Source organism: Prionailurus viverrinus, chromosome C1 (genome assembly GCF_022837055.1).
Source record: "Prionailurus viverrinus isolate Anna chromosome C1, UM_Priviv_1.0, whole genome shotgun sequence".
Lineage (NCBI taxonomy): Eukaryota > Metazoa > Chordata > Mammalia > Carnivora > Felidae > Prionailurus > Prionailurus viverrinus.
Genome location: NC_062568.1, coordinates 205,432,750 through 205,456,541, shown reverse-complemented (window position 1 = coordinate 205,456,541; position 23,792 = coordinate 205,432,750). Strand labels below are relative to the sequence as shown.

The window sequence follows — 23,792 nt, the reverse complement described above, 5'->3', positions numbered from 1 at the left end:
CTTTTGGGATGAGCACTGGGTGTTGTATGGAAACCAATTTGACAATAAATTTCATATTAAAAAAAAAAAAGAAAATTTTAAAGATTCCAAGCCAGTTTCTTATAGAATGTTCTCTTTTCTGAATTTTTCTTTTCCTTTTTTTAAATAATATATTTATTTTTTAATTTACATCCAAGTAGCGTATAGTGCAATAATGATTTCAGGAGTAGAAAGCAGTGATTCATGCCCTACATATAATACCCAGAGCTCATCTCAACAAGTGGCTTCCTTAATGCCTAGCACCCATTTAGCCCATCCCTCCACCCACAACCCCTCCAGCTACCCTGTTTGTTCTCTGTATTTAAGAGTCTCTTATATTTTGTCCCTCTCCCTGTTATTATATTATTTTTGCTTCCCTTTCCTTATGTTCATCTGTTTTGTATCTTAAATTCCACATATGAGTGAAGTCATATGTTGTTTGCCTTTCTTTAATTTCGCTTAGCATAATACACTCTAGTTCCATCCACAGTGTTGCAAATGGCAAGATTTCGTTCTTTTTGATTGCTAAGTAATACTTAGCAATTGTTTGTGTGTGTGTGTGTGTGTGTGTGTATGTATATACACATATCTATATCTATATACATATCTATATATCTTCTTTATCCACTCATCTGTTGATGGGCATTTGGGCTCTTTCCATACTTTGGCTATTGTCAGCAGCGCTGCTATAAACATTGGGGTGTATGTGCCCCTTTGAAACAGCACACCTGTGTCCTTTGGATAAATACCTAATAGTGCAATTGCTGGGTCTTAGGGTAGTTCTATTTTTATTTTTTTGAGGAACCTCCATACTGTTTTCCATAGTGGCTGTACCAGTTTGCGTTCCCGCCAGCAATGCAAAAGAGATCCTCTTTCTCTGCATCCTCGCCAGCATCTGTCATTGCCTGAATTGTTAATTTTAGTCATTTTGACTGGTGTGAGGAGGTATCTCATTGTGGTTTTGGTTTGTATTTCCCTGATGATGAGTGATTTTGAGCATTTTTTCATGTGTCTGTTAGCCATTTGGATGTCTTCTTTGGAAAAGTGTCTGTTCATCTCTTTTGCCCATTTCTTCACTGTATTATTTGTTTTTTGGGTGTTGAGTTTGATTAAGTTCTCTATAGATTTTGGATACTAACCCTTTGTCTGATATATCACTTGCAAATACCTTCTCCCATTCCACAGGTTGCCTTTTAGTTTTGCTGATTGTTTCCTTCCCTGTGCAGAAGCTTTTTATCTTGCTGAGGTCCCAATAGTTCATTTTTGCTTTTGTTTCCCTTCCCTCTGGAGACATGTCTAGTAAGAAGTTGCTGCAGCCGAGGTCAAAGAGGTTGCTGCCTATTTTCTCCTGTAGGATGTTTATGGTTTCTTATGTCACATTTAGGTCTTTCATCCATTTTGAGTTTGTGTGTCTGGTGTAAGAAAGTGGTCCAGGTTCATTTTTCTGCATGTCGCTATCCAGTCTTCCCAACACCATTTGCCGAAGAGACTATCTTTATTTCATTGGATATTCTTTCCTGCTTTGTCAAAGATTTGTTGGCCATATGTTTGTGGGTCCATTGCTGGGTTCTCTATACTTTTCCATTGATCTGAGTGTCTGTTTTTGTGCCAGTACCTACTGTCTTGGTGATTACCTCTTTGTAATACATCTTGAAGTCCAGGATTGTGATACTGCCAGCTTTGGCTTTCATTTTCAGGATTGCTTTGGCTATTTGGGGTCTTTTCTGGTTCCATACAAATTTTGGGATTGTTTGTTCTGGGTCTGTGAAGAATGCTGGTGTTATTTTGATAGAGATTGCATTGAACATGTAGATTGCTTTGGGTAGTATTGACATTTTGACAATATTGGTTCTTCAGTCCATGAGCATGGAATGTTTTTCCATTTTTTGTGTGTCGTCGTCAATTTCTTTCATAAGCTTTCTATAGGTTTCAGTGTATAGGTTTTTCACCTCTTTGGTTAGGTTTATTACTAAGTATTTTTGGGTTTTGTTGCAATTGTAAATGGGATCAATTACTTGATTTCCCTTTCTGCTGCTTCACTGTTGGTGTATAGGATTGTAGCCAATTTCTGTGCGTTGGTTTTATATCCTGTGACTTTGCCGAATTCATGAATCAGTTTTAGCAGTTTTTTGGTAGAATATTTTGGGTTGTCTGCAAAGAGTGAAAGTTTGACTTCCTCCTTGCCAGTTTAGATGCCTTTTATTCCTTTGTGTTGACTGATTGCATCTAGGACTTCAATACTATGTTGAAATACAGTGGTGACAGTGGACATCCCTGTCGTGTGCCTGACCTCAGGGGGAAGGCTCTCAGTTTTTCCCCTTTAAGGATGATATTAGCGGTGGGTCTTTTGTATATGGCTTTTATGATCTTGAGGTATGATCCTTCTATCTGTATTTTCTTGAAGGGTTTTATCAAGAAAGGATGCTGTATTTTGTCAAATGTTTCTCTGTGTGAGAGGATCGTGTGGTTCTTGTCTTTTCTTTTATTAATGTGATGTATCACACTGATTGATTTGTGGATATTAAATCAGCCCTGCATTCCAGGTATAAATCCCACTTGATCATGGTGAATAATTCTTTTAATGCATTGTTGGATCTGGTTGGCTAGTATCTTGTTGAGATATTTTTGAGATTTGTTGAGAATCTTGTTGAGAATTTTTGCATACACATTCATCAGGAAAATCGGTCTACAGTTCTCCTTTTTAGTGGACTCTGTCTGGTTTTGGAATCAAGGAAATGCTGGCCTCGTAGAATGAGTTTGGAAGTTTTCCTTCCATTTCTACTTTTTGGAACAGCTTCAAAAGAATAGTAGTTAACCCTTTTTTAAATGTTTGGTAGAATTCCCCTGGAAAGCCATCCAGCCCTGGACTCTTGTTTTTTTGGGAGATTTTTGATTACAAATTCAGTTTCTTTACTGATTATGGGTATGTGCAAATTTTCTATTTATTCCTGTTTCAGTTTTAGTAGTTTATATGTTTCTAGGAATTTGTCCATTTCTTCTAGTTTGCCCAATTTGTTGGCATATAATTGCTCATAATATTCTCTTAGTATTGTTTGTATCTCTGCAGTGTTGGTTGTGATTGCTTTCATTCTTGATTTTATTTATTTGGGTCCTTTCCTTTTTCTTTTTGATCAGACTGGCTAGGGGTTTATCAGTTTTGTTAATTCTTTCGAGGAACCAGCTCCTGGTTTCATTGATCTGTTCTACTGGTTTTTAAATTTTGTTAGCATTGATTTCCACTCTAATCTTTATTACTTCCCGTGTTCTGCTGGCTTGGGTTTTATTTGCTGTTCTTTTTCCAGTTCTTTAAGGTGTAAAGTTAGGTTGTGTATCTGAGACTTTTCTTCCTTCTTTAGGAAGGCCTGGATTGTTACATACTTCCCTCTTATGACTACCTTTGCTGCATCGCAGAGGTTTTGGGCTGTGGTGTTATCATTTTCATTGGCTTCCATGTACTTTTTAATTTCCTCTTTAACTTCTTGGTTAACCTACTCATTCTTTACAGGGATGTTCTTTAGTCTCCAAGTTTCTGTTGTCTTTCCAAATTTTTTCTTGTGGTTGATTTCGAGTTTCATAGCATTGTTGTCTGAAAATATGCATGGTACAATCTCAATCTTTTTGAACTTGTTGAGGGCTCATTTTTGACCCAGTATGTGATCTTTCCTGGGGCATGTTCCATGTGCACTCGAGAAGAATGTGTATTCTGCTGCTTTAGGATGAAATGTTCTGAATATATCTGTAAAGTCCATCCAGTCCAGTGTGTCATTCAAGGCCAGTGTTTCCTTGTTGATTTTCTGTTTAGAAGATCTGTCCATTGCTCTAAGTGGGGTGTTGAAGTCCCCTACTGTTATGGTATTATTATCAATGAGTTTCACTATGTGTGTGTGTGTGTGTGTGTATGTATATATATGTATATATACGTATGTGTGTATATATATTTGTGTGTATATATATATTTGCTCTCACGTTGGGAGCATAAATATTTATAATTGTTAGCTCTTCTTGGTGGATAGACCCCTTACTTATGATATAATACTCTTCTTCATCTCTTGTTATAGTCTTTATTTTAAAATCTAGATTGTCTGATATAAGTATGGCTACTCCGACTTTCTTTTGGCTTCCATTAGTATGACAGATGGGTCTCCATCCCCTGACTTTCAATCTGAAGGTGTCTTTAGGTCTACGATGGGTATCTTGTAAACAACATATAGATGGATCTTGTTTAATTATCCATTCTGTTACCCTGTATGTTTTCTGGATTTTTCTGACAGTTTCCTATACATAGATTTAATTGAACCTTTTTTGGTAAGAATACTACCTATGTTGTGGTGTGTGTTTCTCGTTGCGTCAGTAGGAAGCCTGTGATGTCTGTTGCTCCTTTTACTGATGTTGCTAAATTCAGTCATCATATGATTAGGATGGTGTCCACCAGGTGTCTCTATTGTAAAGTTACCTTTACTTCTTTGTAAACAATAGTAAGCCATTGGGGGAATAATTTGAGACTGTATTTTCCCCCAAAATCTTTCACTCAGTGGTCTAATGGTTCTTACCTGAATCAGTGATTTCATTGGTGGTTGCAAAATGGTGATTTTTCTAATTCTGTCATTTCTTCGGTGTTTATTAGCTGATATTCTTTTGTAAGATAGAGCTTCTTCGTTCTCTCAAGTGATCTATCTATATTTAAATACAGATATACATATACATGTACATATATATAACAAATCATATTTATTTGCTGGTAACTACTGGTGGATTCTCCTCACCTTCTTCCCTCATCCTATAGTGAAAACCTTGGTTATCAATAGCATCAATATATTAGTTTGAACTATGTGAAATTGCTCTTTTTTTTATGTCAGAGCAATCTAATATCAACAATGTTATGGAGTTCAGCCAACTTTTACTCATTTGCTAGGCTGGCACTACTACCCAAAACATATCCACTAAGTAAAATATGTAGATCTTATTGTAGAGTGACAAACTGCCGTACAGAGGTTGCTTGAATGAATTCTTTTTTATTATTCTGTGTGATTACACTGTCAATTTCTACCTTTTTAATGTGATGGAAGAGCACACACTGGTATTAGTTGAAGTCCAGGCAATATCAGGATTGTGAGAAGTATAAGAAAGTGAACTGTAACTTGTTTCTTCCATGTTGTGCAGTCTCTTTCTTTCCTTTTTCTGCAGAGATACTCTGGGAAAATGCTTCTTCCTGCGTGTGGAAATTACTCTTCGAGGAGCTACCTATAGGATCTCATTTAGTGACACAGACCAGTTACCCCCTCCTTTCCGAATTGACAACTTCTCTAAGGTATCGAGCAGGGTGGTGAGCCAGTTTGGCTGTTTCACTTGCGGGAAGGTGGAGTTTGTACCGCCTTGAAGATAATGATGAAATACATTTTAAACTTGGGTTTAAAAAAAACCTATGTGGGGATCTCCTCAACTGGATAACCCTAGACATCCTTACCTTCTGGAGGTGGTTTCTGCTGGTTGTTTTGATTGCTGGGCAGCCTTGTCCAGAAGTGACTTCTCAGAGCCACCTCCACCCCCACCCCCAATCATGTTGACTGTATTGTTTGGTGGACATGTACCCTCTGTAGACATTCCATATAGACAGAGAGGAATTGGAATCAGACAGTCCAGTGTAATGGGAATGGGCATTTTTACTATTGCTTAGTTACAGTGAGCGTTTCTATAAATCTTCCAAGTAAAGCCAAGATGGAAAGAAGATACCATTTTAAATAATGCCTTTGAATAATAACCTCTTATAATATGTGACTTCCCATAGCCGAATTCTAGAATTTTTATTCCTTTCTGGGTTCAGAGCATATCACGAGGGGTGAGGGTAGAAGAGATGGTCTGTGTCCTTTAATTGTTGGGCTCGTTGCAGTTTGACAGATAACTAGAAAAGCATTTGAAGGGATGCCTGGGTGGCTCAGTAGGTTAAGCATCGATTCCTGATTTTGGCTCAGGTCATGATCTCACGGTTCAGTTTGAGCCCTGCTTTGGGCTCCGTGCTGACAGTGCAGAGCCTGCTCAGGACTCATGCTCTCCCTCTCTCCCTGGCCCTGCCCCTCCACCTTTGTCTCAAGATAAATAAAGAAATAATTTTTTTTTTTTTTTTTTTATAAAGAGAAAGGCATTTGAAGAGACAAGAGAATTGCCCTCGTGATTGTGGTTATGCCCAATGTAGGATTTGTTTGGGAAGGGTCTGGAACTTAAATTTAGGAAGCACTGACTCACTTTCTAGTGACACCACTCTGAATGAAAGTCCTCTGTATCCTCTCTGCCCTTACCGTAGGTTCCAGTTGTCTTTACTCAGCATGGTGTAGCTGAACCCAGGCTCCGAACTGAAGTGAAGCCCATGACTTCATTGGATTATGCCTGGGATGAACCCACCCTGCCTCCTTTTATCACGCTGACCGTCAAAGGGGCAGGCTCCTCAGAGCTCAACTGCAACATGAACGATTTCCAGGATAACCGACAGCTTTATTATGAAAACTTCATTTACATCGCTGCTACATATACATTCTCTGGGTAATTCTGGGTTCAGTTACTGTTCTCATAAAGCAGAAGGCTCTAATTCGTAACTGGTTTTAAATTTTAAGCAATTCTCAAGAGGCTCAAAGGATGGAGGAAGATTCCTTCCATTCTTTACCAAATCCTGGGCTCAGGGTCTATCTTGAGAGGTCTTAGGCTAAACCCTTGTCTTCTGGCTAGATTAAATTTATCTAAAGAGGCAAGACTGCTCTTTTTTTAATGATCTCCCCAATAATCCATTCTAGTATTTAACATTCCTCCCATAAGATATTAGTCTCACAATATCCTCGGTTCTTTTTTAAGGTGGTATTTTTAATGTATTTTTTAAATTTCTTGCTGCTAGTTTTAAGTTTGTTTTATGTCTTTCCTCATTTGAAACTGACCAATCTTTATCATAATTACTCAAATCGTTTTGACTCCCCTCTCCCATTGAGAATACTGGTTAAGCAGACACTTAGAGTCTATCTTAATTTTATCACCTATAGCCAACCGAAGTAGCTCAACTTGACAGTAATTCCAGTTGCCTTAGAATTATAATCTTCACCGACATCTGGTTAGCTGTATCTAGAAAACTCAGGTGAAGAATAGCAAGTTTATTCTAATTCTGTTGTTAGATTGGCACATAGAGATTCAAAACATTGGGCTTTCAAAAAGTAGTCATTTCACCAACATATAAATACAATTATTTCTGTGCTGGTGATGGGGCCAATTTTAAGATTTACCTGTGGAAAAACCAGGGAAAATAGCTAAATCTTGAGCATTTTACAAATATAAATCGCCGGATGGACAGGACACTTAAAGTCAGATTCCTTTCCAAAAATTCTGAATAGTTTTGCTTATGAATGGTATTTTTTATCTGCCTGCGGCTCACAAAAATAATCTCTCTGCCTGGCGGTACCTCTCATCTACCTAGAGTCCAGATTTCACTAGGAATGAATTGAACGGGCATCTTTACTTAGAATAGCCACTCTTTTCCTTGTTTGTTGCAGTTCTCTTTGGAAATAAGGGTGCTGGGATGTTTATTTTGTTAGAATTAAGCCAGCCTGTTTGTTTCTTTTGAAAGATTATGGCACTTGACAGCATGACATGCATAAGGTTTTAGTGCCTGAAAAGCCAGTTCTTAATCTAGTTGTTAATCATGTTTTTCTCTTTACGTTCTTAAGTTCAATTCCAGTAGTTATTACACTCTTTAACTGAAGAATCCTCATGGGTGATTAGGAGTTTAATGGGTTGGACAGATATGGGGCAGATAAAAAGGGAGGTTCTGAGAATCTTGGTGTGAGGAGAGATTGAACCATGTTTTGGAGTATATAAGATACTATGTTTTTGCATTGTGGGAGAGAACAAATGCTGGGGAAGAGACAACTTTTGTTTTTGTTGGTTTTTATTTTAAATTGAGATGAAATTCACATAACATAAAATTAACCATTTAAGAATCAACCATTAGTGACATTTAGTGCATTCGTGATGTTGTGCAGCCACCGCCTCTGTCTAGTTCCAGAACATTTTCATCCCTCCAGGAAGAAACGCTGAACCCATTAAGCAGTTACTCCCCATTACCCTCTCCCCCCAGCCCTTGGCAACCACCAGTCTACTTTCTGTCCCTAAGGATCGACCTGTTCCAGATAATTCATGTAAATTGATTCGTAAATATGTGACCTGTTGTATCTGGCTTCTTTCACTTAGCATTAATATTTTCAAGGTTCATTCACATTGCAGCATGGATTTCCTTCTTACTGTGGCCAAGTAATACTCCATTGTATGGGCATACCACACTCTGTTGTCCATTCAGCTGTTGATGGACATCTGTGTTGTCTCCTGTTGTTGGCCTTTGTGCTGCTATCAATGTGCCTATGCATGTATTGGTTTAAGTAATTGTTTCTGATTCCTTTGTGTATATATGTAGGAGTGGAATTGCTGGGTTCTGTGGTATTTCTATGTTTTAACCTTTTGAGGAACTACTATACCATTTTCCACAGTAGCTGAATCGTTTTACGTTCCCGCCAGCAACATACAAGGGCCCTGACTTCTCCACACCCCCAGCAACACTATTTTACATTTTTTTGATTGCAGCCATCCTACTGGGTGTGTGATGACTTCTCAGTGTGGTTTTGATTTGCATTTCCTTAATAACTGATGATGTTGAGGATCTTTTCCTCTGCTAATGGGCCGTTTGTGTATCTTTGGAGAAATGTCTATTCAAATCCTGTTCTCATTTTTAAATTTTTTTTTCACCTTTTTATTGTTGAACTTTAAGAGTTCCTTATATAATATGGATACAAATTCTGTATCAGATATAGGATTTGCACATATCTTCTCTCCTGTTCTTTTGATGATCTTTTGACTTTCTTGATGGTGTCCTTTGAAGGTCAGAAGTTTTTTAATTTCGTTGAAATCCAATTTATGTCTTTATTTTTGTCACGTGTGCTTTTTTTGGGTTATGAAAACTAGTTTTTAACTCCCAATTCATCGGTCCCTTTTTTGATGATGGAGATTAGTGGAAACAGGAGAATAATCTAAATAAAATCTTACCAAAATACCTCAAAGTGGAGGGGGGGGCGCCTGGGTGACTCAGGCAGTTAAGTGTACGACTTTGGCGCAGGTCATGATCTCACAGCTTGTGAGTTTGAGCCCCCACATCGTGCTCTGTGCTGATGGCTCGGGCCTGCTTTGGATCCTGTGTCTCCCTGTCTCTGCTCCTCCCCCGCTCACGCTCTGTTTCTCTCTCTCAAAAATAAACATTAAAAAATATTAAAAAAAAAAAATACCCCTAAGTGTAGGTAGGCTGCAACATTCCATAAAACTTACGATTCTTAAGCCACAGAGAAACACAACACGATCGGGTTGGAGGAAGGTGAATATGAACCCCTTGTTTTCTTTTCATTCTAGAGGGACTTCTGATTCATTGCCAAGCTTTAGGGATGCAGTGATGCTGATCTTCTGTCTGGCAAAAAGTAGAGCCAATTCTTGGACCCTTGGAATGTCTGGCTTAATTTGGGAGGAGGGGGTGCTGAAGCTATATAGTCATTCTTTTATGTCTGAATTGTAAGGCACTAGAATCATCAGGAGAGGGGAAATGTTAGTATGTTTTCTGGCAAATGAATCTGGAAACATAACCTGATATTTCTGCAACTTGGGTTAGACATTCTTTCGTGATGGAAAAAAAGTCTCCCCTTTACAGATGAGGTTTTAAGCATTTGCTTCTGAGTACTTGTATATATGTGCAAGTATGTGTATATACACGTATGTACGTATGACTGTTTTAATTCCAGTTTACAGGAGGGGACAGGAAGGCCTGTGGCTTCCAGCAAGGCTACCACCTGTGCAGAGCTGGTCTTGGATGTCTCACCAAAGACACAGAGAGTCATTTTAAAGAAGAAGGTAAGAGCACTTAGCATTTGGAGTTTAGAAGGGGAGACTGTTAGCCGTGGAGGGGACTCCGGTCATGCAGTCTGGCCCCTCCTCATGCACAGGCTGGACGACTTGCTCAGGGTGGGATGCGGGGTCTCTCCTGCTCAAGTTGCTGTTCTTCCTCCTGTCCTGTGACATCTGCTCCAGGAATTCCAAGCTCTTCTCATCTTCGATGCCCTTTTTGGAGAACTTATCTTTTAAATTCATTTTTTTCCCGAGTCATGATTTGCTATTCTCAATACTCTCTTTTTCCGTTGAAATGGCTCCGCAGTCTACTTTTTCCTAAACTGAACGGAAAAATGATCAAACTGACAACTTTCCCCCTTTTTATGCCGACACACGTTCTTTCCAAGGGTCAGTTTAGGGAAATGTTTCCGCTAGTAGACCTACGTATAGAGAGGAAGGCAGGCAAATCTGGCCGGAAGCAGCACAGATGGCAGACGGACTGGCGATAAGTAGTTCAAACCTCAACACGAAAGGCTCCTGAGAACTCAGAGGCGTAGAAGTGACTTTAAGAGGAGGGAGATTACCGATGATGATGATTTAAAACCCGTTTACCTGACGGCTGTGTTCCAGAAGATTTTGCATAATGTAAATCACACAGTCCCAAAATAACCCTGGTAGAGAGTGTCTCTTTATCAGTTGCCCGGATGGGGACAAAGGACCCCTTTTATCACCAGAGGTGGTGGCGCGTGTGTCAGTGGCGTCGCCTCACCTGGATGTGAGTTTGTACAGCTCTTAGCAAATTTGTAACTGGGGAACCAGGCAGGTTCAGATCATTCAAGCAAAACTTGAATACATGTGTTTTTAATTCACTTTTACATTTTTAACAGCTTTACTGAGATGCAATTCATATACAGGCCCCCACTTAAAGTGTACAGTTCATGCTTTGTAGTATATCCACAGATAACGTGCAAGCAGCATCACACTCAACTTCGGAACATTTCAGCACCTCTAGAAGAGACCCTGTGTCTCTAGCTCTGACGCCATTTTTTTCTTGCTCTGCAGCCCTAAGCAGTCACTCATCTACTTTCTGTCTCTGCGTCCTTCCCTGTCTGGGCTTGCATATGGTTGGTGTTTTATGAGCAGCCTCTTAGGCTTAGCGTGGTGTTTCCAAGGTTCACCCATCCGTCACCCTATCGGTACTTGTAATTCTTCTGTTCCACCCATTCAAAGTCACTTAATTCGGGTTTGCTTACCGTGTTCTCACACTCCATGGGAGGCCGCGCTTACGTGTGAGATGCATTTTGGAAATAAGATTTGGAGATGGTGACAACTAAAGAGACCACGAGGCATAGTAATTGAAAGCGCCCAGTTCTAGAGGCTTTTATGGGGGAATTGTGAAGAAGAAAATTTGGAAAAGCAATAATCTAGAAATTGAAAGCAGCGAGTCCGACAAGTCCAGTGAATTGAAAAAATAAGTGGCAGAGCGTCCTTGGAAATGATGTTGTCAGATGGCTTTCAGAGAATGTTCAAGTCGAGGAGGATGTTAGCATGAATGGAAACGAACTCGGGAGTGAGGTGATTTACCAGCTGGGATTGGATCACCGGGTGTAATCAGCAAAACAGCAATGTCAAATAGCTGTGTAATCTCCAAGGACTAGGGGACTGTTAAGCAGAGAAAAGGAAATTTTTTTATGAAGTAGCAAAAACACTTTGAAGAGGATGTGATAATTTATGTAACATTTTTACTGTTAATTTCCTTTGATGGGGATGAAAAATGGCACCTAGGAGGGTGGATATAAATAAGTTATGCTGACGTCCAAAACCAAGCAGAGTTCTAAGAATTAGCATTAGCAACGGGACTTCTGCTCTTTAGTCAGGAACGAAAAGAGTGACATTTTAGATTGTTGGTTGGTTGGTTGGGTTTTTGTTTCTGTTGGTGTTTTTTGTTTTTTACTTTTTATAGTGAATGAATCTCAAACGTAAGAGAAAAATGGGCAGAAATTCTATAGAAGTGATGCTGTGGTTTTGATTCGTCCTGTTACTGTTGGTGCTTTAGCAGTAGAGGAAGGTGATGGCTGCTGGCCTTCTGTACCGTGAACTGAAGTTTCTGTCTTGCCCTCATATTTAGTAAAGACCTTGTGGACAGGTACTTTGAGACTGTGTAGATATCCTGAACCTCATCACAGTTGCTGTGTGTTACATATACGTATTAGCCTGGACTTGTATAACGAAATACTACAGACCGGATGACTTGAATAATGGGAATTTATTTCTCACAGTTCCGGAGGCTGGGAGGTACAGAATCAGGGTGCTGGCCCTTTGGTTCCCTGCTGAGGGCCCACGTCCTGACTTGTTGACTTGTGCCTTCTTGCGGTGTCCTCAAATGGCAGAGACTCTAGGTGGGGGGGAGAAACCAAGCTCAGTGTCTGTTCTTGCAACGGCACTAAGTCCATCAGGAGAGCCCCCCCTCCTGCGCCCTTGTCTAAACCTAATTACCACCCAAAGGTTCCATTTCCAAATACCATCAAAGTTTCGGGTGAGGTCTCCAACATGAGAATTTGGGGTGGGCGTGGCAGTGTCATCCATAGCGTCGCGTCTGTCGTGGGTATGGATTCCTCTTTTACTCAGCGTGTTACCTGTTACCGTTAGGATACGTTTAGTGCTCAATTCCCGTATTTGGCCCGTGGGAGCTCTTCAACCTTCTGTGTCCATTGGACGTATGCCCCTCAGTCCTTGAACACTTCCTTACTTTCTAACACAGCAGGTTATTCTGGGCTCGTCTGAACTTTCCCTGCTGCTTTTCTGGGTTTGCCACTTCTGATCCCTCTTATCCGAGAATGGAAGTTAGAAAGCTAAGCTGTATACACTGGGTGCACTTGTTGTCATGGTAGTGTCGTTTCCAGGCTCTCCCAGGGCACAGAGCTAGGGCTTTCACGTGTGCATGGGCTATGTATACCTGCACACCTGCGCACACACGCACGCCGTAATACAGGTGCACACACAGACGTGACACACGTGCATGTACACACGCATATCTCATATACATATATATTTTGCATATTTCTGTATCTCTCCATCTTAAGCAGTTCTCACTGATTCTTTCCAATTCCAGCCCCACATCACAAATGGATCTTGCACCCCATCCCTGTATAAACAGCCCGCTCCCCGGCTCCGGCTCCCATCTCCACATCCTGGACAGCACCCCTTCCACCCTGCCCCTCGCGGGAATGCTCTTCTCCCCTCTCTTCATCTCTGACCATCCACACGAAGCCTTCGTCCCCCAGTCCCGTGTGAGGATCATCACCCGCCTTGGGCTTCAGCACCGCACTCTGGGCTGTCCGCCCCCCACCCCAACACCCACAATCCCCATGGACTTCTGTCCTCCTCGGTGTCATCTAAAGGTTTTAGGGCTAAATTGTGAGGGAAGGGGGGCAGGGAACTGGAAGGAGAACGGTACGGCTCAGATTTTTACATGGAAATGTTGGTAGTTTCCAACTATGATGAGTCTGTACATAAAGGCAGACAGTAGAGGAATCCATGGATGAAAACTTGATTTCATAAAGCATCTGTGCTTAGATTCCCAATCTGGAACATCTGCAGGGTAATTGAGATACTTTGCCGTGTGGATTTGGCACTGTGGGTAGACGGGCTCTCCCACTGCAAGCAGAGATGTGAGCCTGTGGGGACTTCAGAGGGAGACACAGAGGTCTGTTCCGTCTCTATAGACATGGGAGGCGGCATCACGGGAGAGACAGCACCCTCCCTTAAAGACATATGATATCTGCTATTTCACATTCCTCCCTGAACCTCACTTTCTTCCCGATCTGGCAGGTTTGGGAGAAGGATCAGCTAAGATGAGGTACATAGAGTGCTGTGTAAAGAACTGTGGTCAAAATGACACAGCAAACGTTTATTGAGGTCATACATACCCTGTGCCAGGCATGTGCTGAGTGCCTTCTGTTTGTTACACTTATCACAAGAACCCTAAACAATAGCTAATTTCCCCCTTTGACAGATCAGGAAACAGAAGCTCTGAGGGATTGAGTAACCTGTCCAAGGTCACTCAGCTGGTAAATGGTGCAGCCCGGTTTCAAATCCTGGCATTTGGAATTCATATTCGTATTATGTCGTTAGTTTTTACTCTGTAGAATGTGAGGTGCCTGGGTGGCTCAGTTGGTTAAGTGTCTGACTCTGGCTCAGGTCATGATCTCACCGTTTGTGCATTCAAGCCCTACATTGGGCTGTCGGCATAGAGCCCGCATTGAATCCTCTGTCCCCTTCTCTCACTGCCCCTTCCCTGCTTGTGCTCGCTCTCTCTCTCTCTTCTCTCTCTCAAAAATAAATAAACATTAAAAAAGAAAATGTAACGCGGAAGTTGTCTTTCCAATACGGGGGCAGCATGGTACCCAGACCCAGTTTATGGTGCCCACAAGTTTGTCACTCTGGAGGAGCTCCCAGCTGGTGAGAGTGGATGTCATCCTGATAGGTCTAGCCGGAGTATATGTTCACCCAGCAAGAATTCTAGTGGTTAGGTGTTACTGAACCAGAACCAGTCACATCGTGTTAGGAAGGCCGTGGGAGCAGAATGGTTAAGCATGTTGACCTTGAAATCAGGCTGTGGAGGTGAACTCCCCACTCCACCACCTCCAGGTCATGTGACCACGGGAAAGCGTCCTCATCTCACTGAACCGTAACTTCCTCACCTGTGAGTAAGGACAGTAAGAGGATATATGTCATTGGATTGTTTTGTGGGTCGAATGAGGACTGAATGAGTAAATCCCGTGGATCACTGGCTGGCACATAGTAGATTCTCAATAAGTATTATTATTATTACTTCTTGAATATAGCGGATTTTATAGACCTCTGTGGATTGACCTGGAAGTCAAGTGCTGCTTGTAAAATATTCCTAAGAAGAAACTATATTTAAAATTAGCAGCAATCACCTTAGCATAACCTTTGAATTCAGTCAACCTAATATTTGAATACCATTAATCTGTAAATTAGAATCCCTCAATATAGTCTACTTCCACTAGAAACACAGGAAGGGAGAAGACATCTGGTAAATTCTGGTTGTCTGCCAGTTATGAGGATTACCAGTGATCACATATAAAGACTATCATATATACTTTATATAATTGGATCCCTCTCTAAGGTCAGGGCACCCGAGGGTCACCATCTGGAACAGCACTTATCCTAGCGGTGCAGCTAATGGAGATTAGACCGAACCTCAACTCACTAGTTTGCTCAGAAAATACCAAGTATATGAGAAGAATACTTTTTTTAAGGTTACATTATTCGTAATTTGGGGTTGTTTGGTTGACGAGTTCAGTGTATTTCATCCTAGGTGCACCTCAGGATTGACGACAATGGAAGTTAGAATTGTGTAATGTGGAAAATGCCTTTTAGTACGGCTTTGAGTTGAGAACTTAGCCCTTGTGTGCAGCTCTTGACTCCCTTACCTGAAGCCTGGCTGCCTGTGACAGCTTTCTGTGTCCTTGTGTCTCTGCCCTCAGGAGCCCGGGAAGCGCTCCCAGCTGTGGAGGATGACCGGCACGGGCATGCTGGCCCACGAGGGGTCTTCGGTGCCCCACAACCCCAATAAGCCCTCTGCGGCCCGCTCCCCCGAGGGTTCCGCCATTTTAGACATCGCTGGCCTTGCCGCAGTAACTGACAACAGGTAATTTTCTAAACAACTTTTGATGTGAATTCTTTGCTTCCAAACTCAGTTTCAGTGGAAATACACACCAAAAAGTGAGACTATAAATGAGGTAAGATTTTGTATCTTTATATTTGTATTTTTTTTCAGTGAATTCCCAAATACAAGTTTTGAGCCTTTGTTTGTTTGTTTTTAATATTATTTATTTATTTTTATTTGAGAGAAAGAGAGAGAGCAAGAGCACAAATGGGGAGAGGGACAGAGGGAGAGAAAGAGAGGGAGAGGGAGATAATCCTAAGCAGGCTCCACACTCAGCTTGGAGCCCAACATGGGGCTCGATCCCACGACTCTGGGATCGTGACTTGAGCCGAAACTAAGTCAGACACACAACTCACTGAGCCACCCAGGCACCCTGAGCAGTTGTTTTTTTTTGTTTTTTGTTTGGGTTTTTTTTTTTTTTTTTTTTGGTCTTTCTAAGAATTTTGTTAAGTATTTCAAAAGCAGAAGTAAATTATTGAGAGAACAATCAAAGATGTTTTTATGATGAGCTCTTTGGGTTCAAATTGGTTATTAGGGACAGATAAATTATTTGATTTGCCTATGCCTTAGTGTCTTTATGCAGTCAGTTTATTTTTTTCCAGTTAATACCTTCCAAAATTCACTTCCAAAATGACTTTACATAACTTACAAGTGAAAACCCAACATAAAAGTAATTGTAATTAAACAGAAAAAGTTCTCTTGAAAATATTTCAAGATCTTTTTAGCAGATAGCCCTTCTCAGACTGCCTGTCGCTGTGGGAATGCAGGAACCTGATCATTACATCTAGTAGAATCCTTAAAAGTACCGGTACTCCTTTGTGTCCTCCTGTTTATTGCGTTCCGTTTTGGCTTATTCCTCCTCTCTCATTAAGAGATACTTGGCTGTCACGAGATTCCAGGCTACCTGCCCATTAGGGTTTGTGTGTGTGTGTGTGTGTGTGTGTGTGTGTGTGTGTGTGTGTGTGGTTTGTTTATTTATTTATTTATTTTAATGTTTATTTTTGAGAGAGAGAGACACAGCGTGAGCAGGGGAGGGGCAGAGAGAGAGGGAGACACAGAATCCCAAGCAGGCTGCAGGTTCTGAGCCGTCAGCACAGAGCCTGACGCAGGGCTGAAACCCATGAACCGGGAGACCATGACCTGAGTGGAAGTCAGATGCTAAACCAACCGAGCCACCCAGGCGTCACCTGCCCATTAGGTTTTAAAAGTGGAGGATGTTGGAAGAAAGAGCAAAACCACGATCCCGATATTCTCTTCAAGCCGAATGTATTTGACTCAGTATTCATTGCACTCTCCTGTGTTCCAGATATGAGCCACTGATGCTAAGAAAGCCCGATCGCAGGCGAAGCACAACTCAGACGTGGAGTTTCCGAGAAGGAAAACTGACCTGTGGGTTACATGGGTTGGTTGTCCAGGTCAGTAGTGTTTGACACCCCCAGTTGTAGCAGGCCGTGTTGGAGCCCTCTTTGAAACAAAGTATCGATTAGTATATACGCAATGTGTTGCTGAATGGGGAAAAGTAATTCCAGAGCAAAGGAAAGTCAAGAAACTTGTTGTGCATCTATATGCACTTATACGGGAAATATTTTTTAAGGTGATAATATATGAGAACTGTACTGGGAGTGGTTGCCTGAAAGTAATGGGATTTTTTCCTTGGCTTATCTGGTTGTTTTTCTTTGGTGATATAAGTTGTAAGTTTTAAAAGAAAGAAAGAAAAATGCCAGCAAAGAGCCCACTGCTAAGTTAGGTGCAGTAGTTTTAGGCCTGTGAAGTTAATGTGCCATCTACACCAGTCTTTTGTGAAGTGTTCTAGGAGATGGTGAGTCATCGTCGTGGGCTCTACATTCTCCAGACTCTGTCAATTTCTGCGTTCTTAGTGGTACCCAAGTAAGCGTTTAATTGTTGTAGCAAATGTCAGAATGAAAATTGCTGGTCAGTGTCCTCTGTCCTCAGCCAGTCTACCCCACGATAAGCTGCCAGGTACTTCATAAGCAAATACGTGTTTGGAAAATTACCAGCAGTTTGGATTTTCTGCCCTTCTGGCTTCATGTGAGAAATGAGACCATGGGTCTGAGATGAGTTGATAGGAAGTTCTGTGTCAGAGGCTTGGGCCGAGGGCTGAACAACGTGGGTGACAAGGAGCGTTTCTGCCTCAGCCCAGGACTTTGCCCAAAAGTTAAACACTGGAACACCAGGCCCTCGCCAGAGAACTCTTGGTGTTTGTCCCTGGTGGAAACCAGGCTGTCCCTCCAAAATGGGAGATTGTTCTCCAGGGCACTGAGCAAAACTGTAAGGAGCCTCTGCCTGCTGTTTGGTGAGACTTATTTTCTCTATCTCTGTTGCCCTGAGCTTTTTTCATCAAAGACGAGCTGCTTACTTCTATGAAGCACACATCTGGAATGGATTTGTGATTTTCAATTAGCAATACAGTTCAGGCTTCTGGAGGCAAGAGAGGGTGTGTTATAATTGTTGGGCCCCATGTCTGACCCTGACTTTACTTCCAGTTTGTTCCTAAAGCCCGTGTAATTCCGATTCTCTCCGAGTACCCCCACCCGCACCAAAAAATCTTTTTCTGGTGTTTTGTTGCTTCTCGAATCCATTACATCATTTCTCTGCTTGCGAGTGACCCTATAATAACAGTATTCAGCAGAGCAAAGTGTGCTTTGGTTAGGGAAATAAGCTTGTTTCAGTCTTCCTATTCTAAAGAAAGTAATCGAAGGCATTAACCATCTCCTGACACTGCCCTGATAAGGCTGCGTACACACTTTATTTCTGAACTTACAACAGTCGTAAAAAGCTTTCTCCATGTTGAAATGTGTTCTTTAAACCCAGCTTGAAGTTTCCTTTTGATTACTCAGTATTTAAAAATTAACAAAGGGGGTCGAGATACTCTAGCCATTTTCTTCTCTATCCCTGTATCTGCTGTCTCGTTGGCATTGTCCTGTAGACTTCCGTTTTGCTCAGGGCAGATAGCAGAAGATACTTTTCTCCAAAGGTCTGAATATCTGGCTCTCAGGTGACATTCACCATTCCCGGTTTCATTTTAGAACAGGTGTCATCTTCTGAATATTTGAGCTGACTGTCCAACCACAGGCCTGTTTGGGGAGGTTTTCAACTCTAGAATTTGCTTCTTATTGGAGAGTTGAATGACAGTTACAATTGCTTTATTTTCAGAATGTCTTAGGGTTTTAAGCAAACCCAAAATGAGAAACAGGGCAACAGGGCTTTGGTACTTTTTTAAAGCTTATCTTAATGACTAGAAGTTATTACTGAACCAACATACTCTATTCTTACTCAGAATTCTCTTCATTCGTGTAGCGTAACTCTCTGTCTTGCCCGGGTAATCCTCCTGGTTTTCATCTTCTGCAAAGCTGAAAAAAGAGTAAATGTTCTTGTTAAGAATGGACCATGACCCTTCAAAAGAGAATTTACATTTGATAACTTGTTTCAAATGACATGTTAAGTTGTCAGAGCCAGGGCCTCTCCTTTTCTTACACATCTTTATTCTTTCAGGCCAAAGGAGGGCTTTCTGGTTTGTTTGACGGAGCTGAAGTTGTTCTTGGTCCTGATACTTCCATGGAGCTTTTGGGGCCAGTGCCACCTGAACAACAATTTATCAACCAAAAAATGAGGCCTGGTTCTGGAATGTTATCCATCAGAGTCATCCCAGACGGACCGACTAGAGCCCTCCAGGTGATGATTTATGCTGAGAATTGACATGAATCTCGTTGTGCTTTCCCCCCACACATTGGTTAGGCATTCAACAAATATTTATGGAAACATTTTTCTGGTTATGAGGATATGATGTCTTCATTTATAAAATGGGGCAAGACCTGCCTCACAAAGTTGTTATAAGAATTGAAACTATAAAAATATAAGATGATATTAAAAAAAGTATATGAATTCAAGAAGGTAATGCCAAGAATGCTACATATTATTATTTTTATTATCATTCATCATATATTATAAATCTTCCAATAATTGCCATATCAGTGGCATTAACAACAAGACACACGAGGTCCCTGATCACACAATGACAGTATTGTGTTTTGAGAGCGGGAGGGGAGGGTGTTACATTGCGTATATAGAAAGGATTTGTATTCCCAGGTTTGGAGGCTTGGGGATCCTAAGAGAAGTAATACTTAAGCTGAGGTCTAAAGGTTAACTGAAAGGAATTATGTTAGCCAGATCAAGAGGAAAGGTAGAGGGGCTGTGCCCAAATAATAAGAGTGTTCGTTCCACAGTTATTTATCGAGCACTTATTGAAGCCGGGTACAATGCGAGGTACTGAGCACATACAGTATTTGGAAAGTTGATAAGTGAAGGCCTGGAGATAAAAGGGAGACACCCAACTGGCACTGAGCCTATGCTCAAAAATCAGGCTGGGGCCAGATTATTAAAAGCCTGATACATGCTACAAATTTTGGGGGTTTTCTGTGGCAGTGAGGAGTCAGGGAATGACGTGAGCAGAAATGTTTTTCGCTCGCTCGCTCTGTCTGCGGCGTGGAGGATGGGAGTGGAGGAAAACTGGAGATAGAAGACCAGCTGAGGGGCCGCTACAGCAATGCAGATGAGGGCGTGTGGCCCCGATTCAAGCAGGTGGCAGGGGTAGGGCTGAAGAGGTTGGCGAGAAACAAGTAGAAATGGAAGCTTTTTAAGGAGGAGAGTCTGACAGATTTCCTGATTGATGGAAGGTGAGAATGAGAGGAAGGAGTCAGGAATGGCTTTCAGGATTTTGATTTGGGCAAGTAGGACAATAATCCACGTCACTAAGACATGAACACTGAAGAGACTTCTGAGAGGAATGGGGAGTTAAGTTTTGGACTTGTTAGATATGTTGTCCACGTGAAAATGTCCAGAAATCAGTGTAAATATGGGCGGGACGCTCGGGAGAGATGTGCTGTTGGTATGTGCTTAGGTCAGGGTGTAATTAGAGAGCTAAGGAGGAAAGGAAAGAGGCTGGTGTGTAAGGGTGAACTGTCTGAGGAAGTTCGTCATAATCCACAATATCTTTTCTAAAAGCACCCTTCTCGGGCGCCTGGGTGGCTCAGTCGGTTAGGTGTCCTACTTCGGCTCAGGTCACGATCTCACAGTCGGTGGGTTCGAGCCCCACGTCGGGCTCTGTGCTTACAGCTCGGAGCCTGGAGCCCACTTCGGATTCTGTGTCTCCCTGTTTCTCTGCTCCTCCCCAACTCATGCAGTCTCTCTCTGTCTCTCAAAAATAAAATAAAACATTTAAAAAAAAATAAAATAAAAGCACCCTTCTTGAGGCGGCTGCCTGGCTCAGTTGGTTAAGCGTCAGACTCTTGGTTTGGGCTCAGGTCATGATCTCATGGTTCGTGAGATTGAGCCCTGTATCGGGCTCTGTGCTGACAGTGTGGAGCCTGTTTGGGATTCCTCTCTGCCCCTCCAACCCTGCTCAAAAAATAAATAAACACTGTAAAAAAAATTTTTTTTTTTTTTTTTTTTTTACATTTATTTATTTTTGAGAGACAGAGCACAAGCAGGGGAGGGGCAGAGAGAGAGGGAAACAAAGACTCCAAAGCGGGCTCCAGGCTCTGAGCTGTCAGCACAGATCCCGACGCAGGGCTCAAACCCACGAAACGTGAGATCATGACCTGAGCCAAAGTCGGACGCTTAACTGACTGAGCCACCCAGGTGCCCCTATAAATAAACACTTAAAAATAAAATAAAAGCACCCTTCTTTTAAGACAAATGTTGAATGCAGTGATCTTGAGGTTTGCGTATTTTGACTTGACCTGTATAATTCTAGATCACCTGCATATGCCTCCCCCCGCTCCCCCATATGAGGTTCTCATGGTCTGCAGCTTGGCATTTGCCATGTAGACTTAAAACCAAGTTTACTTCATTATTACATAAGTCTTACTTAGCAGTGCTTTGGAAACCATGAACTTCCACAGGATGGTTGAGCAGATAGTGACTTTTGATCTATCTAGTTGGTATGGAATAGGTTTCACTGTGGAAGTATGAGCCCTCTCAGTATAGTGTTTTGACTTCAGATAACAGATTTCTCCCAACGGAAAAGTGACCGTTCCTCATATGAAGTGGGTGAACTTCCTGTAACTGAACAAGAGGTACAGAAATTGAAGAATCCAGACACAGAGCAGGAATTAGAAGTAAGTTTTGAGTATTGCACACTTATTTCTTTATCAGAAATTTGTTTAGAGTTTTGCTCTGTGGTTTTCTCAGTTTTAGACCTCTTTTCGCTCTGCCCTCTGTGAATTCTAAATATGGCTGTTGCTTCATGGTGTTTACTGTTATCCCAACATGTATGTGTGAATATGTTAATTAAATGATAGCTAAAGTTGAATCTGAATGTAACAAATGTTGCTAAAGTAAGATGACAATAAAGAAAGCTAAATGATTTGAATTTACACAGGACTGAAGGTCGAGAATAACGCAACTAGATTTTTTTTGAGGGGCCCCAGCTTTCTCTTGTTGTCTTTCTTCCTCTCTCCCTGTTTGGGCATTGGAAAGTAAAAAGTTTGAAAAGGAACATGAAATGAACATGAAAATGCACACTTACTGGATATTTATTTAGTGATTTTTAAAAATTAAGGACCTATAGGTAAAGCACTGTGTCGGATATTACAAATTTCGGTGAATAACTTACTAAAAGCTTGCATCCCAAAAAGGGGGAAAGATTTTCAAAAATTATTTTCCTGTAATGAAATGCAGAATGTCCTCAGAGCTCCGAGAGAGTGTTATCATATCACTTTGGAGTTCTGGGTGGGGTGGGCACTGTGCCTGGAGAGAAAGGCGCCTGGCGAGAGGACGGAGCTGGACAATACGATTCTTCTCTAAGTGCTTTTCTTCTGCTCAGAGGTAAAGTAGAGGGATTTAAAGCCATTTCTTTCCTTGTCCTCTCCTGGCTACCTTGGCCTCTGTTTTAGACTGTCACTGTGTTGTATTTTGGTTTCCTTTCAGGTGCTTGTGAGGTTAGAAGGTGGAATCGGGTTGTCCTTAATTAATAAAGCCCCAGAAGAACTGGTCTTTGCAAGTCTTACAGGAATCAATGTGCACTATACACAGTTGGCAACCAGTCATATGCTCGAACTCAGCATACAGGATGTACAGGTAATGCAGGCAGTTCTCAACTTATTAATCCGCCTGTGTTCTTGCTGAACACCCAGCCAGATCCAGTGTTTGGTGTCCTAAAAACATTAATGCTTCGGCAGCGATCTTATCATGACCTTCAGGGCTGGGGATGGGTTTTGTTCCCCTAGCCGGACTGGAAACACTAATAACATATGTGACAGGGGGAAGAGTCTCCAGAAAGTCTTGCATTCCCAGTGAACTATAATTAGCCCTCGGCTGAGCACTGCTCCAGACCTGCCTAACAAATCATAAAAGGAAACTCTGAAAGGATCGATCTGTTTCCAAGTAATTTAACTGTATCCCTGAACAAAGCTTAAGACTTAATGGGATATAAAAATATTCAACACCCAACAAAGTCAAATTCACAAGATCTGGCATCCTGTCAAAAATTACCAGGTGTGCAAAGGGGTAGGAAAACAAAATATATAATGAGATAATCAGTCGAACTGACCCAGAGCTAACACAGATGTTAGAATTTTCAAAGAAGAACATTAAAACTGTTATTATAACTACATTGTACATGTTCAAAAAGGTAGAGACATAGAAGATACGAGAAACTTAGACTTCTAGAGATTAAAATGAAAAACACACTGCATTCAATTAATAGCAGATGACGCAGTACAGAAAAAAGATTAGTGAACTTGAAGACATAGCAGTAGAAATTGTCCAAATTGAAATGCCCAGAGAAAAATCATCTGTAAAAAGAAAACAGCATCAGTGACCTAGGGGACAACCTCAAGCAACCTAACATACAGATGATTGGAGTCCCCGAAGGCCAAGATTGAGAGGAGGGCACATAAAAAATAGTGGAAGAAATCTTGGTCATAAATTTTCCAAACTTAATGAAAACTAAACAGGCAGAAGAAGCTCAAGCACAAATCCAAACACGCACGTGCACATGCATGCAAAGGAAACTGTACCGCGGTGCGTTATAATTAACCGTGATAAGTCATCCAGATGAAACAAGACATGTCACGTGCAGCAGCAAAGGTGAGAGTGGCAGCTGACTGCTCATTGGGAACCGTGCGAGTGACAGGACCATACACAACATCTTTAAAGTACTGGA

The 23,792-nt window shown here is 41.5% G+C and overlaps 1 protein-coding gene across 5 annotated transcripts in view; it reads left to right on the top strand.

Moving 5' to 3' along the window:
- VPS13D (vacuolar protein sorting 13 homolog D) overlaps positions 1 to 23,792 on the top strand; it is a 257,320-nt gene that overhangs the window by 126,280 nt on the left and 107,248 nt on the right. For all 5 annotated transcript variants that reach the window (XM_047868772.1, XM_047868771.1, XM_047868775.1 and 2 more), the window contains 8 exons: positions 5,203 to 5,326; positions 6,317 to 6,552; positions 9,828 to 9,936; positions 15,426 to 15,589; positions 16,914 to 17,022; positions 19,121 to 19,300; positions 21,628 to 21,744; positions 22,556 to 22,705. In XM_047868772.1, the coding sequence (XP_047724728.1) occupies positions 5,203 to 5,326; positions 6,317 to 6,552; positions 9,828 to 9,936; positions 15,426 to 15,589; positions 16,914 to 17,022; positions 19,121 to 19,300; positions 21,628 to 21,744; positions 22,556 to 22,705 (1,189 nt within the window). The remainder of the gene's footprint in view (positions 1 to 5,202; positions 5,327 to 6,316; positions 6,553 to 9,827; positions 9,937 to 15,425; positions 15,590 to 16,913; positions 17,023 to 19,120; positions 19,301 to 21,627; positions 21,745 to 22,555; positions 22,706 to 23,792) is intronic.